Source organism: Malaclemys terrapin, chromosome 17 (genome assembly GCF_027887155.1).
Source record: "Malaclemys terrapin pileata isolate rMalTer1 chromosome 17, rMalTer1.hap1, whole genome shotgun sequence".
NCBI lineage: Eukaryota > Metazoa > Chordata > Testudines > Emydidae > Malaclemys > Malaclemys terrapin.
This window is the reverse complement of record NC_071521.1, coordinates 8,691,948-8,713,279: the sequence shown is the minus strand read 5'-3', so window position 1 is coordinate 8,713,279 and position 21,332 is coordinate 8,691,948. Positions and strand designations below refer to the sequence as shown.

The following is a 21,332-nucleotide window of genomic DNA, read 5'->3' as shown; positions in this document are numbered from 1 at the left end:
TCGGCAACGTTTGGCACGCGGCTCACCAGGGGCTGGGCCAGTTTATTTACCTGCTGACGCGGTTCGCCGTCCCGGGCCAATGGGGGCGGCGGGAAGCCGCGGCCAGCACATCCCTCGCCCACGCCCCTTCCCGCCGCCCCCATTGGCCTGGGACAGCAAACCGCGGCCAGTGGGGGCCGCGATCGGCCGAACCTGCCACGTCAGCAGGTAAATAAACTGGCCCGGCCCGCCAGGGTGCTTACCCTGGCAAGCCGCGTGCCAAACATTGCCAACCCCTGGTCTAGAGAGTGGTTTTGAAAAGCCATTGGAACACGATTACATCCCACCCAGACTAGGGATTTCATTTTAACTAAAATGAAACAACTGAACATCGACATGCCAGAATATTTTATTTTGAATATCCTACTGGAGTGCCTCATGGAAGTTGTAGTTCAGTTGCCTTGTTTCCCCATTCTCCCTCCATGGTTGGGCACCCTCACCAGACTAGTACTTCCATGATGCACTGTGGCCAAGGACTCCCATGATGCACTGCTTCCTATCTCCAACAGGAGATCCAGTGGTGCATCATGGGAGCATGAGGCACGCAAAAAAAATCCAAAAACAACAAACCCCTGAGGCACCTCAATTGCATCTCTAAATTGAAATATTTCTGGTCTTAGCCAAAATATTTTGGTATTCACATTTTTGCTGAGGAAAAAAAAAAAATCTAAATTTTCTATGCAAAATGGACAAAAACTTTTTTTATTCTCATCAAAAGTTTCCACAAAACATTTTCTAACCTGCTCTAATAATAAACTGATTTTTGCATATCGACAAGTATTGGGTGGAATTCTCATCAGAGATGGAAAACGACCGCTGGAGTTTAGATAACTGACCTTTGACTGATACACTCTTATTTCTTATGTGTTACACCGATACAAATTTACTCCCCCATGAATTTGTGCAGAAGTAAATTAATTGCCTCTATTGTATACTAGGAACTTGGGAAAATCCTTAGCACCAGGTTTTATGGTTCCAGAGATATTTTAGCCTAGTGACAGGTTTTAAACAAACAGAAGAGCTCTATCTGGCTCCCCAATAGGTGTCTTGCTATTAAAGGCATGATGGTGAATGGTGATCTCCTCTCTTTAGGCCACTGTGAACCAGGGTTTAATTCCAGTTCCTCAGGCCCCTTCCACCGCACAAGTGCTTGGGGGAAGAGCTGCCTGGGAGAAAGAAAGGGGAGAACTGCAGAATCAGGGTCCTAAACTTTGACCCCAATATTACAAGGACTTCAGCATCTGAGTGTAGTGTCTCATGTCAATAATCCCATTTACTTCAATTGGGCTATTCACAGGAGTCACCCTGCACATGTGGTTAAGTGTTTGCAGAATCAGGGCCTTGGAATTCAACACACAACTGCTTAAAAGGTATCAGAAACTTTGGGCACCTTTACTTACACAACTCGTGATCTATATCTCTCGGTGTCAGTGTCACTAAAATCTGTAAGATCTCACCCGCTAGGAATAACTCAGAATGCAAGTTTAACCTGAATGCCTATGGCATACAAGCTTGTGCCTACGGGCCCTAAAAAAAAAAAAAAAATCATTTGCACGTTAATGCAAAACAGTTCTAACAAGACCATATGCAGCTTTTGCAGTTGTGGGTAGCAGGTCACCCCCCAGCATGGAAAATGTAACAGGGCTCTATCCGCTTGAATGTTTTTGAAAGCAACTAATTTCAAAAATTCCAGTTACTGATAAGAGTTCCCTTTAAATAGTATTTCCTGAGATACCTACCTTCCTTCCCCCCGCCCCCTATGAAGGCTATACACCAAGTGCGGTCAGATGCTCAAAGTAAACACTGAAAACATGGAGAGAAATGCACTTTGCCTGCTAACGTCTTCCAGTTGTGGTAATCTAAGGTCTGACTTGTAACTATAGATGGTACAAAGATTTCAACCACAGCTGTGATTTTCAAGTTGACGGTGTCACTAAGTCTTTTAAACCTGGCAAGACCTAGTAAGAGCTGTTCAGGGAGAACGACCTCGAAGGATTTAAATAATATCAGTCATTTCTCAAACAATGGGCAAAAAACATCGAGCTGTAGGAAACAGGTTGACTTCTGGTGAGAGCGACTTCAGTAAATGTTTTACCATTCCCAGCTATACACAAAAAAGCGTGAGCCTCGTTTCCATAGGTTTGTATAAAATGACTGAGAGCAGGGGTCAGAAAGCTCACAAGAGTAACAGAAAAGCAACTTATACATCCTCAGAAAAACCTAGATATACCCTGATCAACATCTTTGATTACATTCACGCTAAATATTCCAAAGGTTACTTAAGGCCTACCAGCAGAAATTCTCCTAACCAGACGACGGGAGTTCGGAAGGCTCTTGTGTATACTTGTTTGATCTGAAACATAATATCCCGTAATGGGACCCTTTGGAAAATCCCAGGGAAAGCAGCCAAGAAAAGAAAAGAAACTTCCCAGAACCAATATTTCTGGCTCTTTCAGTTTCACTGGAAAGCTGCAGAGCTAGGAACAGTCCAGATTTGTAAGGGGGAGGAGAGAAGAAACAAGAAAAAGGCACAGGGTAGATTCACAGCACCTAAAAGCTTCTGTGGGCTGATTATTATTGGAGCCCCATCAATTCCCTCAATACTTCGCAAGCAGAAGAAGTGGCCCCTACCCAAAGGAGCTTACAATACAATGGCCTTATTCTGCAATCCTTACTCACATTGGACACTGACATCAAAAGGGCAGTTTGAGTGAATGAATACAACGCTACTCAGCAAGTAAAATTCACGCCCGTGCAGAGCCGAAGAGGTGCCCAGGCTTCCTACACAGGAGTGAGTTTCACCCCGGGTCAGGAAGGATTGCAGAACTGGGCCCGTGTGTCTGTATCGGACACACCAGTCTAAAAATCACAGCCTGTATTCTTTGTGGGATCCTCTTTGAAAGGGCTTTGTGGATAAGGAGGGATTTGAGCTAAGAGCGGGAAGTGGTTTGGCACACCGAGTACGGAGAGACCGTTCCAAAACCTAAGTGCAATGGCAGAAGGAGACACGCTCAAACTTTTATCAGCTCACATCACAGAGTTGAGTCACAGAAGAGCAAAGGCCTGCATCCATGTCACAAACTCCTCATTACCCCAGAGTGCTCTGCCCAGCCTGACCCTAGAACACATCTGGAGCCCACTGGAAAAGATAGGTGGTGGGATCTGGGGTGTCTTACTTGCATCATGGCAAGAAATGACAAGCAAGGGCAAAGCATTTCATTTCACAGGAGCCCACTGCAGCCTCTGGGTGAAGAGGAAGGATCCTTCTTCCTCTTAAATGGTAGCACTAAAGACCTATTAAATATTGAGCAAGATTCGCCGGTTGTAAGTGGATCCTTTCCTCTCGTGGCATCAGCGGAGATGCACATCTGCTGCTGGGAGTTCCAGCGGCTTTATATTGAGCAGCAGTCCCTCAACACACCCCTTCCCTCCCCCTGCTGTCAAGCTGAACAAGAGCAGCAAGCGCTAAGAATGCCACAGTCAAGGGCCACCCAAGGATGTTGTATTACATCTTTCCCATCAGCCAGATTCCGATCCACTCACTGCACATCCCAAGCTGCCAGATTTCAAAAGGAAGCGTGGTTCTTAAGCTGTAATCAATACAGGACTAACTGTGGCCAAGAGGATGGGAGGGGACATTGCCTGGTGTGGCCCAGCTCACAGCGTGGGCACTCAGCATGGGGCTCGTGCTATTTGGGCTGGCAGGGTTCGGCTGTATCATCACAAGAGGGTTTGCATTAAAGATCCAGTGGGAAACTGCATAAAACTGTAAGGCATGGGATTATTACTGGCCTCTACAGACCGCTACGTGTCTGCCTCTCAAATACCGTACACACTGCCGCTTAAATCCCCTGTAAGTTAGCTATGGCAACAGAGGATGCCTGGAGGCTCCCAGACACACACTAACTTCTGCCACCTTGCTGCAGTGCAATTTTACTGGCATAGCTTTAAAAGGAGGGTTTGAGGGTACAGCATGAAAAAAGGTTCAAAGGAGCCCTCTTTTAGAGAGTGCCCATTTTCCAATGAAAGTTCTTTTGTGTGCAATAGGACATGAACCATTCTCAGAGCCCTGGATCAAAACATAGTTTACCATCCAAAGAGGCACTGCTGCCTCATGGTTAGAGCAAAGGATCAGAAATACGAACACTTGTATCCTGTTGCCAACTCGCCCACGTTTCCAGTAGTGTCAATCACCCTGCCTGTGCCTCAGTTTCCCCACTTGAAAATGTGGGGTAACCTACTTTGCGAGCGTAGCTTTACAAGGCACCTCTCCTTGTGATGACCTTGGATGAAAAGACACTATCAGGCTTGTCCGCAACGTGCGCCAGACAGATGCAAACTGTAGAGCACAACATTTTAAAGGCGCTCTAACTGCCCCGGGCGGGCAGACCCCACTGCTGCGCTCTAAAAGGTACCTACTGCGCATTTGAAACAGTACTACGTCAACGCACTACGAACCTTTTAGAGCGTGTCAGTGTGGGATCTGCACAGGGCAACTAGAGTGAAACACTTTTGAACGCTTGATAATTCACACTGCTCCGGGGTGCACTGCTGTACCACATAGACAAGCCCCAAGTGTTATTTTTGTTCTAGGAACCTCACTCCTTTGCCAAACGTTGGTTTAATAAATGTCCATTTAACTTTATGATCTACCAAATTCCATGTAGTTAGGTTCTTTATGCCTAAAACTTTATTCCAGGGTCAGTTATTTATTGGACAAAGGAGGGTTTTTATTCTTGAAGTCATGACATATTGGAGAGCTCTGAAATTCACAGGACAGAGATTCAGCTCATTTAACATGATTATTGTGCAATTAAATACTTGCTTCATAGGAGGTTTCACTCTATGTAGCATACCCCTCCAGATGGCCATATAGCAATTTCATAGGTATGTCTCTGCATCAGGCTTTCAATGGTTATTAATTACTAGCACTAGCACGTCGGAAAATGCCACTCTTTCTTGAAACTCTTTCGCAGGTTGATTTCAATGAAATTTCGTTCGGAACAAAGCAAAACAAAGCACTTCCATTTTTAAACCGTTGTTTTGATTCCCCCCCCCCCCCCAATTGATTTATTTTTCAAAAAAGTCAAAATCAGAAGTAATCCTTCTGATTTTATCAACACAAAAACATTCCCAATCAATCCAAAAAGAAAATTGGTTGGAAATTTCATTTCATGGGGAAAAAATTCTATATTTTAATTCCAATTCAGAAAAAAAAAAAATCGGAAATATCAAAATTGCCTATGGAATGGAAATTTAGAGTTGCGACCAGATTTGAAGCCCCATTCTGGTTGGTGCTGTACAAAACGCGAAGTAAGGGACAGTTCCCTGCCCTGAAGAGCTTAAAAAGTAGAAGATCTCCATCCAGCTACTGGTTCTGGACGGGTAAAACCCTGTCTCAGTATCAGAGCCTAAATGCGGACTTTGCTTTAGGCACATGGCATCAGTCATCACTATCAATTAAAGGCTAAACATAGTAATGTTTAAACAAATCCCAACTGTCTGCAATACCCTGCATAACAGAAAGCACTGCCTGGTATATGCTTGAGCAGCCACAGAAATCTGAAATTCATTTGTCTTGTGTTTTAAGGAAGTACAGTAACAAGGCTTCCTGTACATACTTTTGGTATTTTAGCTGAAAACATCTGTTCGACACACTGCACCTGCTGAGTGCTGTTTTAACATTTTGGAGCACCTCTCCCCCAAATAAATTACAACTACACACTTTGCAACATTTGGTAAGAGGAAAGGATAAGAAGTTTATCTAGTAACAGAGTCAAGGTGGGTCCCCCACAGGGTTTTTGGCGCCCTAGGCGGGGGGTCCTTCCGCGCTCCCGGTCTTCGGGGCACTTCGGCGGCGGGTCCCGGAGCGAGTGAAGAACCCACCGCAGAATTGCCACCGAAGACCCGGAGCACGGAAGGACCCCTCGCCACCGAATTGCCACCAACAGTGGCAAAATGCCACACACCCCCCCGCCCAAATCCTGGTGCCCTAGGCAACGGCCTAGGTCACCTAAATGGAAGCGCCGGCCCTGGTTCCCCCCCCCTTTTTTTCCCATTTATCATAGCAGCTTCTTAGTTCTAAACTAGATTAAGTTTTTATGATCACAGGATTAAAACACAATATGAAGCTTGATATTATTTTACCTCCTGCCAAAAAGCCCTTGCTTTAAAGAATTTTCACACACACACACACACACACACACACACACACACACACACACACACACTCCATTTTTACTGTTCATCCTGGTATCTAGAGCCCCAGGCCTCTTAATGGTTCCACTGCAGTTTTAAAATTTTCAGCCAAGTGTTCTAGGACTGGATTCCAGCCGAGCTACAAACCAGCTCGCTCTAAAACAGACCAGGATGTCTATCTGCGAATCTGCAGTTTTGAAGAAGCTCATATGCTACGGCCGTCTGTAATCTCAGCACATTCATTTCAAAAACAGACATGGTTGGCGCTAGGTGTCTTGATGGGTTCGTGCAGTCATCTTTCATCTCTGTAAGTAAAGATCTGCCAATATTCTTCTCTCACACACACCCTCTCTCTGCAGGCTAGTTATACTACCGCTGTCGTGGGGATTAAAGAAATACACATGCCCTTTTTTGGAGAGTTCTTCTCGCCTCCCAACCCACCCACCGACCATAATGTTTGACAAGTTGTACAGCAAGTAGAACCAGTTTTATCTCTGATTCTGCCTCTTTTTGGATACACATCCAACTACCGTGCAATGGGTCACCTGACTAGTCAGTGCAGGGACTTATAAGAAGGAGAAATCTGTTCTGTAGAGCATTCAACGGGAGGATTTGTAAATAAACAGGACACATGCCACAGAGGATGAACCCCCAGTGTTAAGATCAGATGTTGGTCCACAGCAGTTGGTTACATTCAGCTCTGCTAATGGCCCTCCCTCTCCCCCACCCCCTAACCCCTACAAGTGCTATTGCAAAGAGCTGACTGGAGAGCGACCACTCTAAAGTAAAACGCATTGCTTTTAATTCTTTCTTAGCTGCAATAAGCCAGCAAAACAAACAAAGGATGGGAAAAGCAGAGCTGTTTGCACTGCCAGCAGCTTGGCTGTGGGTGGAAGGGTGGGCGTTTAGCTGTCTTTGTTTATCATGGCACCGGAACACATCCATTTACCCAGAGCCTTGTAATTTTCAATTACCTATATTATATCATAGAATTCTCTCTCCCTCCCCCTTACAGCACACTGCACATGTTATAAATAAGTGCCTGATTTTGAAGGCCCACACTAAAATATTGCCATAGGGGTATTAAAATAAAATTAAAAAAAAAATAAAAAAAAGGAGGAGATGGTTATTTTACGGGACATTTTTACAAAAAATGATTAAGAAATTAGCAAGGCTAGTGCCAATTCTTTCCAATGGGAATGTGTCTTCCTAAAGCCCTTGAATGATTCTGAAAATCTTTCTAATGCCAAAACCAAGAAGAATTAAAGTTGTATCGACTCTAGCAATATTTTACACAACAATTGCTTGGAAAAAACTAGGAGCACCCCCACAGCTCCCATTGACAGTCAGCGGGTGATGCAAGTGTTCTGGACCTCTGATGATCAGGTCCTGTCTAGGAATGATTTTTTTTTTTTTAATGAAAACAAGGAGAGTAAATTTTACAGTGTCAGACATCTTGGTTTCTGCAGAGCTGGGGGGATCGACGCATGCGCATTGGTGCATTCTTTAACTTCCCAGGCAATGGTGCAAATACTCATCTTGCTGAAGTTTTCATAAAGGTTCCTATTATTGTGGAATCCAAACAGCATTTTGAGATCACAAGATGCTGCTTCAGCCAACGAGGACTGAGGAAAGATTAGGAGAGTAGAGCAGCCACCAACCCAGGAGAATCCAGAAATCGGTTGCGGGTCCGTCTGCAGAGCTCCTGAGTCAGTTGCATCCTGGCTGTCACCGGTCCCACTGAAACCAATGAGAGCTGTGGGTGCCCAGCACCTCTGAAAACAAGGAGGTGGGACGGAGGAAAGGGGAAGTCACAGACATGGAAGCGCCATGGCATCCGGTTCAGAAAGATTGGGCCTGGCTTTGGACCGTCTAGACCTATTCAAGGATATTCCACCAGGCCATCCTGCAACCTCTTGGGAGAAAAAGGTATTTCTTTACATGAAAAATGATTGCAAATTTTTAAGTACGTGCTGTAAATATTTGTACACTAAGTTTTCATCTGACCGTATAATAAGCGCTTCCCACATCCCTATCAGCCTAGTATATTTCCCTCTCCCGGAAGGCTCCCCTACTCTCTCTTCACCGCTTCCCTCCTTCAAACTGATAGTGCTGCAACCTCCCACGCATGCTACATTCACACACACATACCACTGTCCCCCGCCATGCGCTCCTCCTTCCCCAGGCACCAGACACGAAAAAACAAACCACGGGTGTGCAACTCCCTGAGCCAGGTCGGTGAGACAGTTGCAGCAAGTGAAGATTAATTAATCAGATCAAAGATGGGCCTGAAAAACTCTTGCATCCAAAACACTCTCCAAAGGTTTGGAAGAGTTAAGACCCACATCCAAGTTCTGTGGCTGAGGCCCATCTGTGAGAGCCAGGGATGTGCAAAGTTAAACCAATTTTAAATGGTTTGAGTCTCAGTACCAGAAGCAACACGCCCACTGAAACAACTGGTTTATCTCAGATGCTAGAAGAGTCAACACCCCCTGTATTTCAGGTGACTTATGACTGAGCTTCCCCTTTTGATTTTTATAGCAGCATCACTGCACGCCTACAGTTCAGACCGTGAGAGACCCAGGACTCGTAAAAAGGTTCTTTGAAACATTCCATCAAGTTCAGCAGAAAGTCAGGGCAGTTAAACAAGTCTGGGAGTACAGAAGAGAGAAGGGGGAGGTTAATAAATAGCACACTCCACAGGTTTATGGATAGTGAATTCTCTCTCTACAAAAAAGAAACCTTAAGTGTATTACTGCAAGTTATTGAAAGTGAGGAACTCCTTTTCATGAACCTCACTGCCTCCATGCTGACTCAGAGTGATGAAGCGTTTAATCCATATTTATGTACATCTGATCTCATTACATCTGGTGCCAACAAATTGAAGAGCTATGCAAGAGCTAAGCTTTATGTTATTGCTGTCATTAAATTAAACGCACATATGTACAGTGCAAAAAATCACAGACATACTTGGGCATTATTTTTGTTCCCTTTGCTATTACAGACAGGATTCTTCAAAGTACTGAATGGTCCCATTGCCGTGTCAGTGGAGGTTACAGGTGCTCAGTACCTCTCAGGAGGAACTCTGTGCGTTGCAGGATCCGACCCTAAACTGAAGGCAATGGTGTGTTTCTTCCTCGGAATCCCACACCCACGGCTGCTGCAGTGAAGTCACACACACGGGCTGAGCTTTTCAAAGGGGATTATTGATTTGGCAGGCCCAACCTGAGAGGACCTTGAAGAGGCCTCATTGTATAGAAGGTGCTGAGCCCCTGCCCTCAGAAAATCAGGCCTTTTTAAAAGGCATATCAAGTCAGACACCCAGAAATTGAAACGCCCAAAACCGTCGTCGCTTTTGGAAATCTCAGTCAGGATCCGGGCACGTCACTGTCACAATATTATTGCTTAACAGCAGGGTCTAAACACGGGGAAAAGAGCACTGGAAGCAATCAGACCCCCTGATCTAAAGCAATTCTTTTTGGTCATTATGAGACATGACAAGAAAAGCTATGCAACACCCAAGAAAAATACACATCTGTTTGCCTAGGCCCTGTGTTCCAGCCTCCCACGATGACAGCAACAGAACTTTTCACTTCTACGGCTATTTCTGCCTCAGGACCCCACCCCTTTACCAACATCAATCCTACTTCAACAACCTGGGAGACAAGCCACTAAAACTAGCAGAGAAGTGACTCGCCCAAGGTCCAACTGCAAATGAACAGCAGAGACAAGACCAGAACTCCTGACTGGCAACGTTTCGCTTTTAACCACCAGACTGTGCTGTGTCTTCGCCATTGCGAGTCAGCCTGTAATGGAAGATCGGTCTGTCAGATTCTCCAAGCCAATGCCCACATCCTCCATAAAAAGGAGTATTTCAGTTACTGAGACAGGACTTTTGTTTCATTGCTGAAGAAATAACAGGGCAACTATTTTCAGTTCTCCGAAGTCCGGGGCCTGGTAAAAGAGGGGGACAGATCTCAGACCCTTCAGGCTGCCCAGACAGATGGAAAGCTGGCCTAACAGGGCAACTAGGAAACCCCATGCACTATGGAGGTAGCATAATATATAGAGATATACCTATCTCAGAACTGGAAGGGACCCCGAAAGGTCATAGAGTCCAGCCCCCTACCTTCACTAGCAGGACCAAGTACTGATTTTTTTGCCCCAGATCCTTAAGTGGCCCCCTCAAGGATTGAACTCACAACCCTGGGTTTAGCAGGCCAACGCTCAAACCACTGAGCTATCCCTCCCCCCATAAAGCCAGAGATACTGGACAGAGGAAAAATCCTGTAGGAGGCCATTCTAGCCAGTGCAATTAAAGCAGCTCCGAGGCGGCTTTAATTCTTGCCAGGGAACAAACGAGCCCTCAGGGTTATAGTGGTAGAGACAGGCGTGGAGCACGACCGCATACCTCCCCTCATGCACTGAGCTCAGACACACCCAAGCATCTGGCCCTAAGAGTTAGTGACAATGTAAATCTAAGGTAATAATACTAATACACAGTGAGGGGGTCCCTTAGGCGCAGAATAGGAGTCAAACAGGAAAATACAGCAGTAACCCAGCAGATGTAAAATCGGCGGTAGCTCCATTGAAGTCTGTACTGCTTTAGACTAGCTGAGGAATTCCGGCTTGGGAATGTAGCCTGTTGTTGGGGGGGAAGGAGGGAAGAATTTGAGGGTTCTTTTAGCATTTTTCTTATAGTAAAGAACCCAGATGTCCATCGGAAACCTCCTGCACATACTAAATGGTAATGCCCCTTTATTTACAGGCAGCCTATGAAGGTCAACAAGTAAATACAGAATAACTACATGCCCCTGCCTTTTTACTTGATAATTACCTTTCAGCAAGTCCAAAAGTTGTTAGGAATCATTACCTAACTGGCCTTCTAGTTTGGAGTACAGAAATAGCTGTAAGTGATATCTGAAAATGGAAACACCCAGCACCGTTACTCTGTGCTTACCATATAATTAAATGGTCAACCATTACTCTGCATTGTATATAAGAGGCTCTTACATGGCATAAGTGTCCTGTAACTGAAAAGTGTTATTGATCTAAGTAATGAATGGGCTCCACGAAGAATTGTGCGTGTCTGAACTCTGCATTTGGCCAGTGGGGATCTAATTTAAAGACTCCTTTGCGCTCTCAGGAGTTATACAATTTGTGATTCAAAATGGAAAGTAATTTTTTACGACTCTCCCATGTTATTTAACCTCTAATTTGCTTTCAGCAGAGGCAGAATGATGTTCTAGAGACCAGTCACAGCTAGACTATAAGTGAAAAGGAGTGGGAGGATGTTCAGCTGGTATGGTCTCAAAGGGTAAAAAACCAGCTCCAATTAATAACTTTGCTGAGCCATTTGGTACCATAAACTGCAACAAAATGTGAAAGCAAACTAGCATTCTATACAACAGTTCTTTCCCCAGCCCAGCTTCTGTGCATCTGTAGTCTCAAAACTTGAACCAGAGTCCCTTTGCGGGTTCATAAATCATGAACTCATAAAACAAACTCCTTCAATTGCAAGTTCCAGATAATAGTCCCCAAACTAAATTAGGCAATAAATATAATCTAATCTTTCCCATCAGCCAGTGGAAAGCTACTCTTCAGCTAATCAGAAAAGTGGATGCCTTCACATAGCATATGCCTTGTAGCTCAGGAGACAAAGTAATGCATAGTTCCTAAAAGAACTGAGTGACTTATTAACACCAATATTGCCCAAAGAATAGAATATACTGCCTTGTGTGTGAAGGCTTCCCTAGACCCTATATCCGTCAAAGTAACATTACAGTGCTAATGCCATTGAATTCTAGTAAATGGGATATCAGACAGACACTCGTGTCAAAACCATTCAGAAGCTCCCTTCCACCTGGGCTTCATCCAGAATTCAGTGCTGCCATTACACACAGAAAAAAGAAATGCTCCCTTTGCTCTCATCTAGGCGACACACAGCACAAATAAAACAAAATTCTTGTCTGGGGGCTGGTGGTCAGAAAAGTCTCTGGGTACATTTTTCAAAAGCACCTAAGGGTGCTAGCCCAAGCCTGAAATCTACTCACTGTCGTGGAAACAAACTGGTCTTTATATATTTGGTTATTATATCGTAAGTGCACCTAAAGGCCTCAATTGAAATTGGGATCCCACTGCTCTCAGTACTGTTTGTACCCCTATCAAGAGATAGAAGCAATTGCAAATCTCAGGAGACAAAACACAAAAGTTAAGGGAAGCAGAGATATGAAGTAGCTTGTCCAAGGTGAGCCACCAGGCCAGTGGCAGAATCTGAAGCAGAACCCAGGTCTTCTGAGTCCCAGATCTCTGCCACATCCACTAGACCCACTGCCTCCAATAACATCATCTCCGTAAATAATTGTATTTTTTTTTTTTATGAGCAACCATTACAATGTTTTGTTCCCCAAAAAGAAAATCTGCTGTGTGCCTGGGAGATTTCACTCATCCGTTTACTTGGTCTAGGTGAACAGGCAAGAAGAATTTTGAAAGGCTGCTCAAACTCCTGTAGAATTGGATCTCTGAGCTGAATTGTAAATTGCTCCCTCCATACACCTGCCTGACATGTGCCTGTTGTGCCACGCCCCTCAGTGGGTCAATCAGCAGTACAGACTGAACCAGTAGGGGGACCTGTGGGTTCGGTTGTGAGCTGGAGGAAACCTTGCTAGGGGTGGAGTCAAAACCTTGTTGAACTGATGTGTGAACGAATCCGCCATTTAAGACAGGTGTAAGAAACAGTTAAGGGGCAACACCTAAAACACAGCCTAACAGTGTCTGTCCAGAAACTAGCCCCATGGGGACAGAAGGGTCGACTGGGTATTATGACCAAGTCGGTGTGGGTCTGTCAGAGAACTCATGGAAAGAAACAGAACAAACAAGATTTGGGGGGGGGGGGGGAAGAGCAAGAAAACCAAGCAATAACCTGTGAGTGCAGTATGACTCTGGGGCTTGCAGGGCTTTAAGCTAAGAAACAGCTCCTTTTTGTTCTTGTTTCCTTCTGCATTCAGAGACACAGTACGTTCCTTGTCAATAAACAAGGCTGCAAGAAATACCTGGCTAGGACCAATTTTTACTCCCAGCTGGAAAACCCACAGAGCCCTGAACTATGACTAGCCACTGAGGTGAGAGAAGAAGCAACAGTTCTAAAGCACGAGCCCCTACACAGCCTGAGCTAAGAGAGCCACCTCTGCTAGTCAAGGATGTAGCACGCTCATCGATTGATCACAGGACCCAGCCACCACCAGGGGCGGGGAAGACAGAGTGCCATACAAACGGGTGTGGGTTACACGAGCTATGCAGAATCAAGCTGGTTGCATGATCAGCCCAGCATTGGGCAGGACATTTCAAAAACAGTCTAGGCTTCCAGCAGCAGTAAAAGCCCTTTCAGACCCTTTTTTCAAACACAGATTAGGAGTTAGCTTTTACCTTTCCAAAATCCCGCACGTCGAAGAGGTCAAAGGGGTCAAACAGCTCACTGTTCCTTAACCCAAATTTGTCATGACAGACTTTTAAGAATGTTCGAATGTTCTTCAAACAGAGAAACTGCAAAAAGAAAAAAAAAAGAGACAAGGCTATAATTCTGTAAGAGTAATTTACTGTAGACATTAATCAAAATTCACATGCAACAGGAAGTGAAGAATGTGGGAACTGCCTGGTGAGAAGATGCATTCGTTTACTGAGCATTCTAGTACAAACAGGTTCCCCAGTGCTCCACTATGGAGTGTGCTCTCAATAATATACCATCAACAGAGGCCCTTTGGGAAACCAAAACTTGAAGTTCAAGTGCTTGTTCACAAGGCACAGGGTCTAAACAACTTAAGAGCAGGATGTTTCCTTTTCAAGCTCTAAGTCGAGCACAAGTTAAGCTAAAAATTATATAAAAATGTATTACTGAGTTTGCAACTAAAGACAATTTGAATCTATTCCATGGCTCCCCATGCAAGGCTCAGACATTGCACTGAATACGAGTGTACACACACACACACACACCATATATTTACAAAAATAACAAGTACAAGTGACATGGAAAAAGGAGCAAGGACAGAAAAAATGAATTTTTTTCACCCTCTCAAGTCAGAAACTATCGGCAGCTGATCCAAACAGTACTTTACTTCTCCCCCTCCAACTTCCTCCCACACGCTGACATGTCAGCTAATTGACATGCTAGAAAACAGAACCCCCAGCACATTCACAGATGATAGCTGCCATTCTTGTGATCCAACCTGAAATGAAGTTGGTGGACCAAATCAGAGGCAGGTCACTAAGCAGAGAGCCTTAGGGTACAACACACACAAAAAACACAGATAAATAGCAAGTCTCTCACAGTGAAGATTGTTTTCACAGCGTTTTGGTCATCGTTAATTTTAGCCCATCTGAATTCTCATCTCATTTGTGACCACCGTAAAACACTTAAGATTGTTCAGCCACTAGTCATACGGCTCAATCGACTGAGTAATCCAATGCCTCTTAAAAAAAGATGCCATCTTTGACAATAGCAATAATGGATTGTTGCACTGTGACCATGTGTGCGTGACCTTCATGGGTCTTGTAATCGGGGAACACAGAGGGCTCTTTCTACACTAATGTATGGCAACAAGAAAGGAAGGGATCAGAGAAGTAAGGTGTTGCTTCAGTTGTTTGGCTCTTACCCATGTTATTAATTAGAGCGGACTGAATGACTGTGCAGAAAATTAAATAAGTTATTTCACCTTTTTTCTGTTGGCAAGTTTTCCATGCAAAATTCTCCAGTGTACTCATTATGCAAAGTTCTCCACGGATTTCTTCAGTTGCTTGCTCATTGACAAATGGTTCACAAATATTCTTAATTCTCACATTGTTACATAAATCAACCAATCAAGGAACGGAAACAATGTCATGTAACTACTTAGGGCAAGTTTCAAATTGCATATTTGGTTGCAACAGCCCCACAGTTTGTGTTGGGTCAGTAACATTGTAGTCACATGGTACTGTTAATGGTCCCCAACTGACCAATTTAGCATGGTAGAAATTGCTACTTGCAAACTTTACAAATATGCAATTTAAAACCTACCAAAAGTTTTGCAAAGAATCAAACCATAACCTTCTTGGCCAACCCATATCTCCACAAAGAAAACAGCATGAAGTGTGCCTATAAATATTATTGCATTTGGGGTTATATTTAAGGGGTCAGGCACAGGGTTACCAGGTGTCCTGGAAGCTCCGGTCAGCACCGCTGACCAGGCCGTTAGAAGTCTGGTTGGTGGTGCAGCGGGACAAGGTAGGCTTCCTGCCTGCCATGGCTCCGTGTGGCTCCCGGAAGCAGCGGCATGTCCCCCCTCCGGCTCCTACGCATAGGGGCAGCCAGGGTCTTCGCGCTGCCCCCACCACAAGTGCCAGCTATGCAGCTCCCATTGGCCGGGAATGGCAGCCAATGGGAGCTGCAGGGACGGCGCCTGCAAACAGAGCAGTGCACAGAGCCACCTGGACACACCTCCACACAGGAGCCAGAGCGGAGATGTGTTGCTCCTTCCGGGAGCTGCTTGAGGTAAGCGCCACCCAGAGCCTGCACCCGACTCCCCCAGCCCTGATCCTCTTCCTGCCCTCCGAACCCCTTAGTTCCAGCCCGAAGCCCCCTTCTACACCCCAAATCCCTCATCCCTGGCCCCACACCAGAGCCCACACCCCCAGCCGGAGCTCTCACTCCCCCACTCTTCACCTCAACCCAGTGAAAATGAGCGAGTGAGTAAGGGTGGGGCCTGAGAAGAGGGGCAGGGCAGGGGTGTTTGGTTTTGTGGGAGTAGAAAGTTGGCAACCCTAGTCAGGCAGTGGGTTAGAAAGACCACTTCATTAATGAGAAACTAATTTAAACTAGGCAAACAGGGAGATTGTGTCGTTCCACCCACACACCTCCAGCAGTAGGCAATAAAACTCAACCAATAAAAAACACAGGCTAGAAGCATTACATCATCAGAATCATTATAAACTCAGAACATTCTCATTAGTTGAATAGACCTGGGGGCAGAATGATAGTGTGAGTGATTGAAAAGACAAAATTAACACTCTGACTAGACTCTACAGAATTGTCTTACAACATACATACGGCTGGATGGGTGGGTGGGTATGCAAATGCGTAGGCTTCATACTACATCTCAGTCTTCCAGGCCTCTACAGGAGCTTTCAGCCTATGCAAACTAATTTGTTTATAGAAGGGGTCTGTTTTTTTGTTAACGTCTCATTCATCTCAAATTTCCACTAAGCATTTACTTTAAATCCTTTTAAGCTTCCAATTTGAAAAGTTAATGACACAGGTTTTAACCATAATTACAGATGATGAAAAGCAAGCTTCCTTTCATAATCCTGAATGCAAAAAAAAACTGCCTTCCCCTTTTGCAGTATTCATAGCATCCGCCTCACCCCTGTCATCCCAATGCACAGGCAGAAATAAGGGTTGGAATCTACCGACAAAAATGACTGTCTCTCGCAGCAGTGGATTCAAAAATCTCTCCTGGCAGTCAGGGGACTTAAAAACTGAACCCCCAAGATCTGTGCTGTAGAATTTCAGTTCAAATTCTTTGAAGAACTCAACTTCACAGCCTCCGAGTTCAGAAAGATCAAGGAGCAAGTGCATCATCAAAGCAAACTAGAAGACTTCTGCTGACAGTATTTTCACTGGTGAGTGGGCATGAGCCATAACAAAATTTTTAAGATTAGTTCTATCCAACCTATCTAATCTCAGCTCACTGGAGACGAGCAATAATAATAATAATAAAAAAAAATCCATCAAACAAGAGCTACCTGCTGCTGTCATCGTGCATCTTATTTAAATTTGGAAACGATCATGCCAGGGGCCCCACTACCAATTGCTAAATTAGTGCAAAAAAAACCTCCCTCTGCGTTTGTCTCACAGCCTCTTCTACTGCTCCAGGTAATATCTGCGGAATACATCAAAAACCACAGCAAATATGCAATCAGACAGTTGCCGAGTTCACACAGATGACAAGAGTCCAGGAAGAATCCAACCAACCATTTAAAGAGCCTCTGGAAAAGGCGGATGGAAAAAGGAAAACTTTCAACCAATACACTTAGATGACCTTCATCATGTTAGCATCCAAGCACGATACAGACAATGAATTTATCTTCACCACAGCACTGTGCGGTAGGAAGTAAGAATTGTCCCCATTTTACAGATAGGGAATCGGAGACAGAGCAAGGTTAAACAATTTGCCCACACAGAAGTATGCCACGGAGCTGGGAACTTAGCCCAGGTCCTGAGTATCAGTCGAGTGTCTTAACACAAAACCTGACTTCATCTCTACAACTCTGACTCCTGTATTAAAGAGAGCCAATTAACTGCGTCTAACCCTGCTACAGTACGAACATTGCCTTGTGATCCCCACCTGTATAATACTTACACTTACCCACTTCACATGGACATTGAGGCGTTTTAAAAATGTTTCTGAAAGATGGTTAAATCTTTGGTTTAGATGGTGCTGTAGAAGTTCCACACGTTAATTAACTACAACTGGCTGAGTATACGCTGTCATGGGGTGAGTGCAATGGCTAGCAGCATGCAATTCACATCAAAATCCAGGTAAGGGCTTAGTTCAGCAGAGTACTTTAGCCCACGCCTAACTTAACATGAGTGGGACTACTCACAAGCTTAGCGCTGTGCATGCTATTAGGTATGTTACTCAACTGGAGCCTTGAGGTCCTTCTACCCAGGGCCGGCTCTGGCTTTTTTGCCGCCCCAAGCAAAAAGGTGCAGGGGGACTCCCTGCGCTGCAGATGTGCCCCGGCTAGCAGGGGGAGAGAGAGAAAGGGGTGGCCAGAGCTTCAGCGGGGCGCTCGCCACATGGCCCCGACCGCCACACCGCCTGCCGGGAGGACTCCACACTGCTCTGGTCAGCGGGGAGGGAAGGACTCAGGCCGCCCTGCGGGGCTTGCTACAGACCTGGCACCGGCTGGGGCAGACGGAGCGCGCAGCCCGCTCCCAGCAGGGAACTCCCCTCCTCCGCGCCGCCACCCCCTACAGGGCAGTGGACAAAACACCCCCCCCCCCCCAAAAAAAAGCGGCCGTGCCGCCCTGGGATTGGGCAGAATGCCGCCCCGTAGAATCTGCCGCCCCAAGCACGAGCTTGCTCGGCTGGTTCCTGGAGCCAGCCCTGCTTCTACCTCCCTCACTCCTAAGGCAGGTGGGAGTTCCACACTCTGCGAGGACAGTAAAATTTGTTGCATTCTTGCTTTCACTTGCCCTGGAGTCCTGCTGTCCCTATTTGTAATGGATCACACGTGGTCACGAGGAAGTGCACAGATTCTGTCTGGAGACAAGAGAGGAAGTGCTGATGTTTCTTTCAAGTGTCCCACATGGTGAAATCAACATAAAAGCCTTTTAGCCACGCCAGAGATTTATTTAGGAAGCCTGGCAGCTAACTGTGCTGTTCTAACTCTTGGCTCCCTGAAAGCTCCCAGACCAAGAGCCAGCTGACTGGCACCTCCACACACCTCTGCTGAACAATCCTGCCATTCATTCCTAGTGCGCTGCACAAGAAGGGCTGTGGGCACTGAATGCTCCCCTCTCTTCCATTGCACACATTTCAGACAGAATCGCCTTTAAGTAAGATTATGACAAGGACATGAACTTAAACCCCCTTCCCCTCCAAACTCCTCTCCAATCTCATTTGCGCTCATGTCTCCATTGCTTATACCGCTTAATCCACTGCCACCCCTACTCATGATAATATAGGTGTAGAGTGGATACATTACCCCAGTAAATCTACACCTGTATTATAAAATAAAATAAATTTATGGAGATATCCTATCTCCTAGAACTGGAAGTGACCTTGAAAGGTCATCTAGTCCAGCCCCCTGCCTTCGCTAGCAGGACCAAGTACTGTTTTTGTCCCAGATCCCCAAGTGGCCCCCTCAAGGATTGAGCTCACAACCCTGGGTTTAGCAGGCCAATGCTCGAACCACTGAGCTATCCCTCCCCTCAAGGGAGCATTCTGGATCCAGCTCTCCTCTCATTTTACCAGAGGTAACTCCACCAACATAGGACTGGAGGGGACCTCCTGGTCATCGAGTCCAGTCCCCTTCTATCCCAGCACTCCCATTTTATGATCCCATTCAGAAATGTATACAGCTCCACTTTAAAACTAGTATGGTGGTTCATCCTCACAGCTCCTACTGGAATAGAGGATCTACACCCATGCAAGAGAGGAGACTCAGCCCTACATCCTGGATGAAAAGTAATTGTGTTGCAGGAACGCTTCACCCAACGCAGAGGCTCTTACATCAGTAACGGGAGCTGCTCTCAGATGAAACAGACACATTGTGTGTTTTTGGGGAGGGAAATTGATTTTCCCTAATTGTCAGTTCCACGTGCTGCACATCAGCATGACTGGTGACTCGCCCCAGGAACGAGAAAACCCAACACCACCTTTCCCAATTAGTTGTGAAAGCGGACACCTCGAGTGACAAACGCAACTTCCACAGCCTTACGGAAATCAGCATCTCCTAGCACAACCTCGTCTGGAGCAGACACTTCCTTTGAAAACACTGACCTTGCTGGAGCTGCACTACAGTGGGAGTTAGTGGAGTTGTGAAAGATTTGAGGGCGCCATCCTGGCAGTGCTTCGTTAGCCAATGAAGAATTTAAAACCGGAAGGGCCTGGGGATAAAACCTTCAGCGGCATGCAGGGGAAAGAAAGAAATAGGTTTAACAGAATGAAATTAGTCCTTGAAGCCAATCAGAACAAGAATTAAGATTCTTTGGTCAGCTCTGATTAAGAGCATGATCCTAGGAGAGCGGTAATGGATTCTCCATTATACAAGCTACATTGAATGAGTCCCCCAATTACTGGCTTTCTTCAGACACGGAATCGTCATTACAGTCATGACCCCACTGGGCTGTTCTTTGCAATGAAGCTAATGAGGGCTTGTATTTAAATGGAGCTGATTTTCATGGAAGTATTCCAGCACCCAGCCATGAGAGTCGGCTGTAAACTGCAGCCAGCCACAGTCTGTTCCACTACCATCCAGGACCCTATGCAGCCACACCCATATCCTCCGCCACACACACACACACACACACACACACAGCAAGCCGGTCCTAAATTCCATAGCAAGACTCCCCGATTTCTGGGACTCGGATGTGCGGCAGCGGCTTCTGGCTCTATTTTTTTCCTAAATGAAGCTTTTCACTGTATTATTTATTGTTGTACTGGATTTAATCAGTACAGTGGCTCCTTGGGTTATTTGTTTTCCTATAAAATCGGATTTATTTTGGGCTGCTGCCAAATTTTCAGCTTGCCACAACATTTTGTACTGAAAACACAGAGCTGCATTGGAAGAATGTTCGGGGAAAGCGGAGGAGGGGACAAGTGGGAATTTTTGGGCTGGTGGCATTCAGGAAGCCGTTGAGGCTTTTGGCACATCGATGCATCTCCTTTTTCAGTCCCCTTTCGTGGATGGAACGAACATGAAGGTAACGTTGGGGAAAGATGGAGATTAAAACTCCGAGTGCCCCAGAAACCAGCAGCCTGACCCACCCCACCTCCCAGCAATCAGAGCTACATTGGCTTTTCAGAAACATCCAGCCAATCAGTAGAAAAATAGGGGGATATTTTCAAGTTGCCATTAGGTTTCAGAGTTCATGATTCATCGAGATGAACATGGCAGTTCACTGCTCAGAGTGATTTTGTTTCAAGACCCAGGCAGGCAACCCCGCAGCAGCTTACATCCTGATCACATTTCAAAGGCTTTCTTCACAACCACGAGGCTTACGGACACCATATATTTTTAATTAAAGTTTAAAATCAGGAGCACAGTTCTGCATCCCAGTGTAGATTCTGTGACACTGCTGAGTACACTTGGGCTTGGTGCACTTAAGTACACTTGCTGTGTGATGTTACTTAATATTGCTAAAGAGGGCCACCCATGATCCTACATGCCTACCCTTCCACATACATTCTATGTGAACTCACAGCTCCTTTCCTGTCCTTAGTCCAGCTATAATGTCATCAAGGTTATCCGCATTCCCCCATTTAGGCCTCAGTCCCACAGCCTAACTCACACAAGCAATCCCATGGGAATACTTGAATGAGCAGGAACTGAAGAGT

General features: G+C 45.6%; 1 protein-coding gene across 2 annotated transcripts in view; it reads right to left on the bottom strand.

The window, feature by feature from the left end:
- Positions 1 to 21,332, bottom strand: part of VAV2 (vav guanine nucleotide exchange factor 2) — a 322,511-nt gene that overhangs the window by 237,998 nt on the left and 63,181 nt on the right. For both annotated transcript variants that reach the window (XM_054007273.1, XM_054007272.1), the window contains exon 2: positions 13,663 to 13,779. In XM_054007273.1, the coding sequence (XP_053863248.1) occupies positions 13,663 to 13,779 (117 nt within the window). The remainder of the gene's footprint in view (positions 1 to 13,662; positions 13,780 to 21,332) is intronic.